Here is a 12,797-nt window from a genome sequence, read left to right as displayed (position 1 = left end):
AAAAAAATGTCGCTTACGTTATTTTGGCGGTTAGGGCTCGATATGTATATAGTTTATTTAACAGTATGAACTATATTAAACAAAAATTTCATTAATGCACGAAAATCTACTTCATAAAAAGTAGTGGTGGCAAGTTAGTTATGGATGCCCGCCAGTATATATGTACTTACATTCATGCTTTATTATTAAAATAGCTAACTAATATTACTCCTGTATGAGTCTTTGTGTTTGATTAGACTAGGGTGTAAAGTGTAATTGTAAAAAACAAAAACGAATACACAAAACGAATACACGAAAATGCCACCTCGCACGCACACACTTCCATGTGTGCTCTGAGCACAACAGGTGTGTTTGGGTTTCGGCTGAGGTCGGAGAGGGATTTGTGGTTTTAAAAATACCAGTTAAAGCTTTAAATCGAGATGGTTGTAAGTATGGACTATACATGCCTTTGTGTGTATTTGTTTAGGTACGAACACCAGAAACTGAAACGAGTTAACCGACCATGTACAACTGTAAGTGGAAAAGTCACAATTTAGAAAAGTTTTATTTAAGTTTCTCTTCGGTTTGTTTGCACTGACATACATACACATATACATACATACATACATACGTTTATTTAAATTAATGTAATTTTTAAATGCTCATATGTAAATACCTATACTATGTATGTATGTATGTATGTATGTAGATATGTTTGTATTTGAATTTGTAAATATGGAATATTTAGGTTTGGTTAAAACTTATGCAGTACAACATTCGAATGCTTCGTTCAACTTAGTTTGGGTTACACACCCCCATTTACGAGTTGCATAACTTTAAATGTGGAAATTGAAATTACAATTGGGCACTCACCTACATATTTTATGGAGAATTTCCAATTGCATTAGTTTTTCGATTTAACCAAAACAATAATTGTCAAGCTAATTCGTAAAATGGACTTTATTGTCAAACGAAAAACTAAGTAAAATGGTACATTTTTTGATAAGTAAGAGCGAATCAAGTTCCAGACACGACTATCTCCACCGATGAAATAGGGTCCCCAGAGAGACTCAGGCAGTTTGGCAAAACTCCGGTCAGATTGGTCAGTGCAGAATGATAGGTTTCTACTGAACCAAGATTAACCTGGAAATTGCTGACCTATAAAAACAATTGTTGTTCATCGGGTTTGGAGTGATTTCCCGCCCTCGTACTTGGAAAACTCTGATTTTGTACGTTTTTCATTAAACTGAGTACATACAACCGCATTTCTTTACTCAATAGAAAAAAATGTATATACACGTAAATGTCACGATTGAGAGAATACAAAGGTTGCGCCGATCTCGCACCGCTATTCCTCTCTTAACGAATTTGATAGAATCGTTGTTTGCAGGACGTCACACTTGTGCAACTTGTTTACGTTTTCCTTGCAAAATTTTTTCTTCTTCTTCCATGATCGGTCACGTTTGGGCATTTCTCTCTCGCAATTGCACCAGTGTGACGTCATCCAAAAGTTATTCTCAAAAATCCTCTCTGATCGGCGCAATCTTGTATTCTATCATTCTTGCGTAAATGTCACTAGTATCGCCCCGTTGTCGAAATTCGCCATCTTTTTTTATACTCTTTTTCATTTTACTTGTCACTAATATTGACGGAAAGATATAGATCTATAGCCCATCTATAGCATCACTAATGTTATTTGGTGGAGTGATATGCCTTGTTAGAGTAATTTAATAATTATAGTATATTTTGCTTTGCTGCCTGTATGCTTAAGTGCACATTGAAGATACCTACCTACCCACAGGCGTAGTCGGAAAGAAATTTAATATAATTTTGTTTTTTCAAAATCAATAACTATTACTGAAAAATTGTTATTATAGCTTAAAATTATTGTAACCAATAGAGGTATGTTGTACACAAACACATAAATAGAAGTTCACAAAAGTTTATATAAAACTATTCGTCGATTTAAATAATGCACTTATTACTGCACATGTTTTTTTACGAGGCGGAAGTATCGGCAGCCTAAACCTGTCCCCTCCCGGTACCACCGTCAAGGATTTCGTCGTGGTAATAACACTATGACTGATAAAGTTATAGAACTAATTATGCATACTTAGAATTTTGATTACCCTCTCACAATCTGGACTTAAGGGATAACAACGCTCTTTTCGTAGTTTGAGCCTTATAATTGTTCGTAACTTAATTTATCCGATGAGAAATACATATATACAGTGCGTACACGGTAACCGCAACCCTCAATACGTGCAATTCCTTGATTAATGCAAGTCTCTAAAACAAAACATTGTAACCCTAATAAGTGCAACTTGAAAACAATTTGGTGAGGGCTGTGTACTACAAGCCTGCAGGTCTCAGATTTGATCCTCGGTTGGAGCGATTGCGAAACAAATTTGTTTTTATTGTTACTTAATTTTTTTAAATTTTATTTGATTTATATATTTAATTTTACTTTATTTTATTTCCGGTTGTTTTATTCTATTTCACTTTTTTATTAGTAGTTAAATTGAATAATTTTACTAAAAAAGTCAAGAACAACCAATAAAAACCACTTTAAAAAGGTATAGAAGTTATAATTGAATGAATAAACAACTAAGAAAGTCTAAGTTCGGGCGGAGCCGAACATTAAATACCCGGCGCAAGTATTAAATATATGTTTTCCACCTTTCCGAAAGCTACCGCTACATGGTAAACCGAGGTGTATCCATTTTGAGTAAATTAGCGTCCTTAAATTTCGAAATATTGAAATTTCAAGCATTTCTTAAATTTACCGTTATATGAAAAGCGGCCTCAATTTTAGTCCGATTTCAACAATTTTAAACGGTTTGCTTTTATGTGGCAAGCACAATAACCACACCGAGTTTGGTACAAATTGGTAGAACGGTTACCGAGATACATATATATGATCATAAGTGGGCGGTGCCACGCCCTTTTTCCAAAATTTTATCATAAACGTATTTCTTGGTAAAGAATTGTTTTAAGCATCAATTTTGAATAAATTAGCTTTAAAATTTACTGGTTTATCGAAGATTTCGCATTTCTCTAAATTACCGTTATATGGGATGTCGGCGTGGTTATTGCCCGATTTTAAAACTGTTCGGTCATTTCGTATGTTATACTAGGGCCAACAACTGTGCCAAGTTTGGAAGAAATTGGTGTAGCGGTTACCAAGATATACACATGTAACCATAAGTGGGCGTGGCTACGCCCATTTTCCAAAAATTTATAACATTCTTATTTTTCGTCTAAAACTTATTATAAATGTAAATTTTGAGTGAATAATCTTCAGTAGTTACTAAAATATCGCAGTTTTCGTATTTCTGAAAATTACCGTTATATAGGAGGTGGGCGTGGTTATTGTCCGATTTTCCCATTTTCAATACCATCCGTCCTACGCCAGAAAGAGGTGCTCGTACCACAAGTGCACAAGTGCGCTCGGGTATAAAAAAAATTAAATGAATATTCTACTGGCCGTGGGATTCGAACGTGCGACCTCGCGGCTCGTAAATCCGCATTACCGTCATTTGCCAAGGCACAATTTTGATCAGATCAATTGCGGCGTTAATCCGAAAAACCGTTGGCCTCTTTCTATGCTTTTAAACATTCGTAGGATTTGTTTTTATGAAATGTACTAAAAGTTTTTTCCAGAAATTATTTCAGCAGATTCTACATAACAAAATGAAGAAATTTTGTTTCTGAGAATTGGGAGAAATTTCTATTTGTTTTCAAAAATGTTATTGTTCAAAAAAAATATACTTTTTATTTTATGTGGTCTTAATTTAAATTAAATCCTAGTCATATGATCAAAATTTCATTAACTTTCATAAAATATTAACTGAGAAATAGCAATACAAAAAAAGTTTATATAAAAGTTCATTTGTTTATAACTTAAAAAAAAAATCAAATCAAAACTTCATCAATAAATCTTCAAGGATCGATTTTTTAAATGTGCTAAATACCCTACATTGGCTTATTTGTTTTTTTTTTAAGCCAAATAAAGTCTGCTCGCTAATTAGTTTTATATGGAGGAAAATGCCTAGCACAAGATTTTCCAGCGTCTTTGAAATTTAAAATTTAATGGACTATAAAACTGCATACCTATAATTTTTTTAAAAATTTATAATAAAAAGTTTGAAACTTTTGGGTGTAATTGTTAAAGTTTGTTGATTTTTTATAATTTTTGTACCAAGCTTTAAATGTTGATTCATGTGGTGCTGGTTATGTAATGTGCTAGACTTTTATAATATAATTATAAACATTATATAAACAAAAGAAGAATAACCAACACTGGTCAAAATGTCATTTAACTTAATCAGCTGACCACAAGTGTATGTTTGCTGCTGGTACACATTTTCCTGAAAAGTTATTTACACTAGATTTATATTAAACTTTAATGTTTCTTTTAAAATTTTTAAATTACAGCAACCAATGCATCAAAAACGCTCATCACTATATCACCAAAAGACTTAGCGAAAAGTTGATTGGAATACTTAAATTTATACGGATGTATCAATACCCTGGGTGGTGAATCTAAGTATGTATTCGGTTGAAATAGAAATACAACATTAAAAAGAAAGTGGCTTGAATATACATACATACATACATACATACTGAGGCACGTTGAAATCTTAAAAAAAGCGTAGCTAAATTAGCCCCTAGCTTATAATCAGCGACAGACAGTCCGTCATCTTCGCACCATTAACAAATGGTGATGATGAGAAATCAATGGCAAGTATACGAAGTTGAGCTGATAGTGACGGTGCTTTTCCTGACAATATTCAGCGGCTACAATGGTAGGAATATAGCGAGTTCGCAACCAGCCAACCACAGCAGAAGTAGTGCGTTTGAAGGCGAATATGACAGCGTGCAACAAACAACGACAGGTGGTGTGGAATTTGTCGGCGCCACAGAAAACACAATCTACAGTAACCCCCACGGACTTAAACGGCGCAATGCACAATCAGCACAAAACATAAAATTAGGAGATGAAGAAAAAGTTGGAGGTTCGAGATTTTCAATAGCCTTATTCAAGGAATCTACGACTTTTCTGCCGTCTACTATTTCTTCATTAACCGAACCAACAACGTCTTCACACCACTCCATATCAGCATTGAATTCATTAACATTAGATAAAGCGGAGCCAACACAAATTGCTGGCGAATCGGAAAACAATGACAACATTTCGAAAGGAGTGCTTAACATCGCCGAAGGTGAGTGTAAATTATTTCAATCAAAAGTCTGAAATCTTATCTTATCTTGGGAAGTATCGACTAATTTGAGGATCGAGTTCTTTGGTATCGATACTTTTAAGGATCGAGTACACTCTTGATAACACTTTATTGATTAGCGTAGAAATCTCAAATTGCGTCAAATGATTGGCTAACTTTACTGGGTACTAGGGCATTCAATCCCGAAGCATTTTAACAATCCCGGGACTACGGGATGCAAAAATTCTAAACCCGGAATTCCGAGAATTTTCGGGATTTCGACTTCTTACAGTTATTTAGGCAGGTTCTGAAATTCACTTCCAATTACAAATGGCTCAAGTTCACTTGGAATCCCAAATTTAGTGTTCTGTATTTCTCGTGTTTCATGTCAAATAAATTTATTTTTTCGTTATCAACATCCCGTTCATTCTGTAATTGAATCAGTAAAAATCTCGGGAGTCAGGAGCTGTTATCCCGGGAAGTATTACATATACGATGTATGTAAATTGAATTGATCTTGAAGATACCCTGCAGGGAATGCTACTACATAGTTGTGAACTAGAATTCTACCGGTTTGCGTTTCAGGCCAACTAGTTCACGTTCTTTCCTTTTTCAATGCTAGTGTCTGGTATTTTCAACAATGCGATATCCTACGAGATGTCAATTGGCAGGCTATGCATCAGCATCTATTAGTAGAAATACTAGTAGCATCAAACCAGTTGATGGGATAGTCTGCCAATTCATGCCCCGTGAAAATCATAAGCAGGGAACGGATTTTTAGGACCTAAAAACCTATAAAAAAGGCAAAACAAAATAGCGAAAAAAGCAGGAAAAGGCACTAGGTATTGCAAAAAAGCAAAATAAGGCACTAAAAAAAGAGAGAAAATACGAAGAACAATCAAAAAATACATTATTTTAGAAATCTTTATATTACAAGTAAAAAGAGAAAAACTATGAAGTAGTTTCATTATATGAAAAATTTGTACTTTGAATCTTTGACTTTTATACCTTTCGAGTTTCTAACTCATAAAATTTTAATCTGTATAGTTGTAGTAACATTGAACCACAAGATGCATCATTGCTATTTTATACATATGACATCGCCTGATATAAAAAAGGTACAAATAAGACGATGCTTTCTCAAAAGATAAACAGTCAGTATTTGAGCCTTCTTGCACTTATTGCCACAGTCTTACCAACTGCAACAGTTATTGTGGCAACATTGTTAATTCGTAGTATTATTACGATTTGCATTGTGGTTGCCGCAGAGGCAGATGTTAATCTAGTAACGGGAACGTTCAGATCCAAATAATGTGAAGAAATAGACTTCTTTAACCATAGATTAATGACTTCAACGATCACTCAATAGCTTTTATTCCATATTTGTGGGTATTGCGGACTCTTATTAGAAATTCTAATATTTCGGTACCGAGTATCGAAAGTATTGGATACTTTTTAAGTCGGTACCGAGTCTCGATCAATACTTAAAAGTACCGACTCAGCACATCACTAACAGTTTCAGTAATCGTAATGCTGAGCATTTTCGGGATTACAATTACAGTAATCGTAATCCTAAGTAATCAAAATGTAATCGTAATCATAAAGTGCCAAGCTCTATTTGGAACGATGAATAAGGCTTTATGCCATAATATGTATTATTATTTCTTGCAGATGCATCGGAAATTCCAGCCATTTCTCCAACAACATACAGACCTGTACGACCCTCCAATACCCAAAACATCTCAGCGCAAGAGAGAGAGCGGAAGCTTATGAACGTTTTGGCCGCCCGTCGAAATGCTTTGCATCGCGGTAGCTTTCGTACCCGCCCTGTAACTACATGGCGAACTGCTTCAGTAGCATCACTGGGAACCACATCTAAGACACCAACCGACCCACGCTCGGCATGTTTACGGAATTGCACAAAGAATTTTACGCGACGTACAACCGCTAGCTGCATGAGGCAGTGCTCCAACTTTTCGCGGACTTCTTGGCCAGTCTCCAACTCTACGGCTGCGAGCAGTATGGTGATTGTTCGCCCATCATCCCAAACTGGTATAGGTACCCAATCCTCCGACCGGGACAACAACGAAATACTCTTCACAGACGAATCATCGCATGGCCTATTTGTTGTGGCAAAGGAGCAAAACGACACTTCTAATCATATACCAGATGTGGCAAAAAGTACGAAATTTCGTACTAGAAATAAGCTTTTAGTACCAGTAACTGCAACTCCCAGCTCCGTTGAGGATGACGATATAAAACCGTATTTGTACTTTGGTCAAAAACTACCGCCAATTAAACCAGCCACTCTGACTATCACTTCGGTGAGTGAAGATCACCCCAAGTTGCTGGAAGTTTCCGCTGCTCACTTAGCTTCTACTACTCAGGCATCCGTTGGTTCTACGTCAACTTTATCAGCAGTAGAGCGCAGTCGTTCGCGGTATAAATACAGAGATCGGGGATATGTCAATGCTCGGCGGCCTTCCATTCGCGCAAGTGCATTAGGTTCTACTAACCCATTAGAAGCCAGAAGCACCCCCTTGTTAAATATCAAAGTTAATGATTCTACAACAGAAAAGGAAACCTCAACCATTAAAACTTTAGAATCAAATAACTCGAATGTCGGAAGGAAAGCTAGTTATAAATTACCGCCTCCGGTACAATCGACTACCACTTCAGAACCCTTCTCTCCTTTAATAATACGAGTCTTCGGCGAGGAAGACGAAACATCACAGGCGGAGCGTCCCATGAACGAGTCAGTGCTTCAAAAAAATAGTGCGTCTGAATTTATCACACCGCAAGAAAAAAGTATAGCTGTCGATACGCAGACTATAAACATAGGTAATCTAACTCTAAGCTCTTCACCACTTCCAAACATCCTGGAACAAGCAGTGACAGACGTGGTGCCAGTAAAGATTCTATCTCAAAGGCCTTATCCCAGTACGAGCCGTACATCTTCAACTACTCCTACTCCCTCCATAACTAAGACTTCAATTATTAAGGGCATGTATTCAGAAACTGTACCAACAGCTATCCCTACCATACGTTCTACAACGGTTTCCTCATTATCTAATACTGCACGGCCGAAAATTGATATTAAAGAAGATATAGAGAAACTTCGATCACTAGGACCAAGCCTAACGCAAGTAATAGAAAACGATGAGAATTTCGTTATATTTCTCAATCATTCGACCGCCCAGACAGTGCTAAACACTTCCGATACCCCGCTTTCCATATTGCATACCACAGTGCTGAGCTCTGTGCGTTCTACTGTGAATCCTCGTACTGAAACCTCCTCCATGGAAGTAGAAAATACGTCTACCCAAATGAATTTAGTTAATCGTTCTTCTTTCGTGGGCATTATTGAGACAACTTCATTAGAAAAATCAACTCGGAATGAACACTCTAGTGATGCTGGAGCAGATATAAAGTCTACTTATGTGCCTGAGGAGAGCGAGGTATCACTCGAGATGCGACGTGTTAACATTGCCACAATGGTGCTGGCGGGAATCGGTATAATACCCCTCTGTGCACTTATTCTTTATTTTGTGCATTCCTATCTGCTCCGCCGTGGCATCAAAAACGAAGAAGATTTCGATGTGTGTATTACCGACCAACAACCCATAAGTCCAGTAAAGAAACTTGATTCCAAATACCGCAGTAAAAACGAGGAGGAAGATTATGATACCGATCGCCATAATATTCAAACATCGCACCATCAATCGATCCATCATAAGACGATTTCGCATGGCAAGATTACATCTCGAGATGTTAACCAAAACAACCGCTATGACGAACAGTCCTCTGTGACGAGTGACCAGGAATTCGAGCGTAACAATATCCGGCTGAAAAGTCTGCTTGGCGAGGGAAATTTCGGACAAGTGTGGAAAGCTGAGGCTGATGACCTGAGTGGCCATTTTGGTGCAACACGAATTGTGGCAGTTAAAACCATTCGGAAATGCAGCGCACAGACTAGCCTAAAGGAGGAAGCGGACATTATGAGAAAGTTGGGTTCGCATCTGAATGTTGTTACACTGCTTGGGGCATGCATAGAGAATGGTGGGTTTTTCCACATTTTGAAGAAGTAAATCCAACATGAGTATTAAAAAAAAAACACTTTTTTACTTATAGAGCCGCACATGCTTATAATGGAGTACGCGATGAGGGGAAGGTTGCTCTCATTACTGCGGGCTGCGCGAAGTGCTTCCAATATTCTACCGGCATCGGTACCGGGAGGGCGTAGTCTAACACCTCTATCACCACGGACGCTAGCTGGCTTCGCACTGGATATTGCTTGTGGCATGGAGTATATCGCAGAAAAGAGGGTATAACATATTCGTAGTTGTATGCACATTTTATACGGGTCTCTATATTTTTAGATCGTTCATCGGGACCTGGCAGCACGAAATGTTTTACTAGATCACAATGGAGTTTGTAAAATTTGCGATTTCGGAATGTCAATTGACTTAGATTCTGAGCATAAGAAAAAAGAGGCCGAGAAATGCCATGCCAACGAAATAGTTCATAGTAATGCGAAAAAAATCAAGTTTGATTTCCGAAGCCGTTTCACAGTTAACCAATGGAGCAACAACAACTCAAATTGCCCAGATGGCAGTCCAACCTTAAAAAAAGACCTAAAAGAAAAGAAATATAATTCGCATGGCCTTGGTCAAGGCCATGATACAATTAGCCGCAGGCCAGCTTTACCGATTCGTTGGATGGCACCGGAAGCATTACAATATCATGTTTTTACACGGGAGACCGACATGTGGGCTTTTGGCATTGTCCTTTGGGAAATCGCAACACTTGGTATACATTGAATTAAAAATACCATTCGGGGGGTATATAAACTCACTGTTTTTTTTTAGGTTCAACACCATACGCCAATCATTCGGGTAGGGAAGTTATGCGACGAGTTCCGAACGGACTAAGGCCTGAGCTGCCTAAGGAAGGATGCAATGAGTTCTACAATTTAATGGTACGCTGTTGGCATAAGGATCCTCATATACGTCCATCCTTTTCATATGCACGACAGGAGATATCACGCTCTCTACACAAGTGGGTCGATGATGATGCGACCGGCTCTGACTATATGGATGTTAGCGGGTTTAGTGAGGATTTAGAGCACGGTATGGTGTACTTCAATCATCGGATATCTGAGTTCGAATGTGAAATATGACGATGAAAGAATGTTCCCTTTCCAATATGTATATTTTCTTTCAATTTCGATGTTTTCAATAAGATGCCCAAAGAGTGTAGGATTCCAAACAAATTTTTGTTTTATGAAAATTGAGCTTTATTAATTTCAAAAGTACCTTTTGCAATAATTACTATGTACCTAATTCTAAATGTTTTATATACTATGAAAGGAGAACTTCAAGTGCTAGCAGCAGTATTATTTAAATATTTCATAATAAGTGAGGAAAAGTGGTCTGTCGGTTCTTTACACATCTTTGTAGAATACATAGTTAAGTGTAAATATTTTTATATATGTAAGAAATTGATGTGGCAAGATTCACTGCACTGAATGCAGCACAATACAACATTGTAAATATTTAATTTATGCCGATCAAAAGCTATTTATTGATAACTTTATTAAGTAATTAGCTATAAAATAACAGGAATGTTGTAAATTTTAGCGTTGTTATTTATGTACATACATACGTACCTACATATATAAAATGATAATTTGTTTAGTTTTAGATTATCTAGTCTGCTTTAAGAAAATTTATGTATGTACATATCTATACATATATTAACACATATTTACTTAAATATACATATATATATATAATACACCCTTATCAGAAGTATGATTATTTTCTATATTCGAACTGGAAATTATATATACGGTCGATGTTTTTGCAAAACAGCCCATTGCAAAACCGCCTAAATCGCCGTTGTGGCAAAAATTAGATTTGGTAACCCTGAAGTCTAGGCATCGTGATTTATGCATAAAAATCGTTAAATCGTTATTAAAACAACAGATTTGTAAAATATATATGTAATAGCTAGAGAAAATACCGCCTATCAAGGCAATGCCTTCAAAGAAGAAACCGTTTTTCGCTCTCCAGTAAAATTTGAGTGCCGATGGGCGGTTTGGCAAAAACATCGACGATATGTATTTATGTATGTATGTCGATATAATGGTTTTATGGGGACCAAGCCAAGGGGAATCATTACTTTGAACAAATTTAACTTCCTTTCAAATATATTTTTTTTTAAAGTAAGTTTTTTTTAAATACATTCAAAGTTCATTGCGAAATTCATAATAATTAAAACAAAATTTACATATGTATGTATGTAAATGATTTATGAATCGGAACTTGGTATGAAATTAACACTTTACAAAGCTTTTTAAATCTACCACTCCGTACGAGCGGGGGCTCGACATCTAAGTTAGAGAAGCTAGCGCGGAAGCCCACGTAAGTGGGAAAAGCTTTTGACTGCCATTCACCTGGGAGTGACCAGAAGTGATTCTTATGCATAAGGCACAACGAATAAAGGACTATGATTTGAGGGTAAGCACCTGGAATATCCGGACACTGATTGGGAAAGGTGCCTACATTCCGAGGGACAAGCATTGACTCGGCATTGCCGCCTCTGTGCGCCTAACAATAGGTTTGTATAACATCTTCTCCAGTAAAAAATTGCAGCGATAGCGTAAAATTAATATTTTGATTCCCACTCATTTTACTTTTCTTTATGCTAAACCAATTCAACAAATGGCGGATTTTGACATTTATTATTCTTCTTCTTCTGCTAGCTAATTTCTGCTAGTAAAAATTTCACTAGCAAGAATTTGCAGCTCTCCCGTGTTGTTAAGCTCTCGATTCAGTGCTCTCTTGCAATTCGTTTGGGTTATTATACACTTTTCCAGTAAAAATTTGCAGGTTACAGTACAAATTAGTTCCGACTAAATATTTGTTACTATACACACCTAATGCAAGGAAACCTCAAAGACGAAAAGATGCAATCACAGCAGATGACCCATTTATTTGCCACTCGACTCGCACACCTGAGAGAACTATTCGACAAACCGACACAGCAGTGTAATCACATTTTCTACTAGTTAAGTCCCGCCGTCTAATAGATCAACCAGCCACCGACAGAGCGCCCTTTCGTACCTGCGACCGTATCAGCATATGAAATTGCAGATGATAGAGAGATAAAGAAGCAACGACAACATCGCCGCGATGCGGTGGTGAATTTTCCTTAACACGAGAATCTCATAATACAGGTCGTGTCAGCTGATCTGCAAGGGACCGCTATACAGAACTGAAGAGGTAAAGACGTATTTGCAGTAATAAGAAGAGAGGAGAGAGAGGAGAGGAAAAATGCTGCAAAAATTTCACCAGGGAGTTAGACGACTTACGGAAGGTTTCGATACCTGGACGAACTCCTATAAGAACAACCATAGCGACTTAGTGACCGATGTCCAGGACGTATTTAAATTATGGGGGGAGCACTTTTCCACCCTACTGAATGGCAGCACCACTGAAAGTAATGCAGACGGACCCGAGCCCCCAGTCGATGACGAAGACGTCGATATCTCTCTGCCAGACTGTGGCGAGGTATGAATATCCAAGACGTATA

At 37.2% G+C, this 12,797-nt stretch overlaps 2 protein-coding genes across 3 annotated transcripts in view; one reads left to right on the top strand and one right to left on the bottom strand.

Moving 5' to 3' along the window:
• The window catches only part of LOC118748196 (neurotrophin 1), a 62,429-nt gene that overhangs the window by 6,318 nt on the left and 43,314 nt on the right, over positions 1–12,797 (bottom strand). The window lies entirely within an intron of this gene.
• LOC118748195 lies at positions 4,395–11,041 on the top strand. The gene is made up of 5 exons (XM_036482577.1): positions 4,395–5,204; positions 6,873–9,260; positions 9,333–9,526; positions 9,581–10,010; positions 10,070–11,041. Exons 1-5 carry the CDS (start codon positions 4,700–4,702, stop codon positions 10,378–10,380), a joined length of 3,828 nt encoding a protein of 1,275 aa, XP_036338470.1. The 5' UTR covers positions 4,395–4,699; the 3' UTR covers positions 10,381–11,041.

This window comes from Rhagoletis pomonella, unplaced genomic scaffold (genome assembly GCF_013731165.1).
Source record: "Rhagoletis pomonella isolate Grant_MI unplaced genomic scaffold, Rhpom_1.0 Rhpom_scaffold_00012, whole genome shotgun sequence".
Classification (NCBI taxonomy): Eukaryota; Metazoa; Arthropoda; class Insecta; order Diptera; family Tephritidae; genus Rhagoletis; species Rhagoletis pomonella.
The sequence above is the reverse complement of the archived record's forward strand: the minus strand, read 5'-3'. Positions and strand labels throughout refer to the sequence as shown.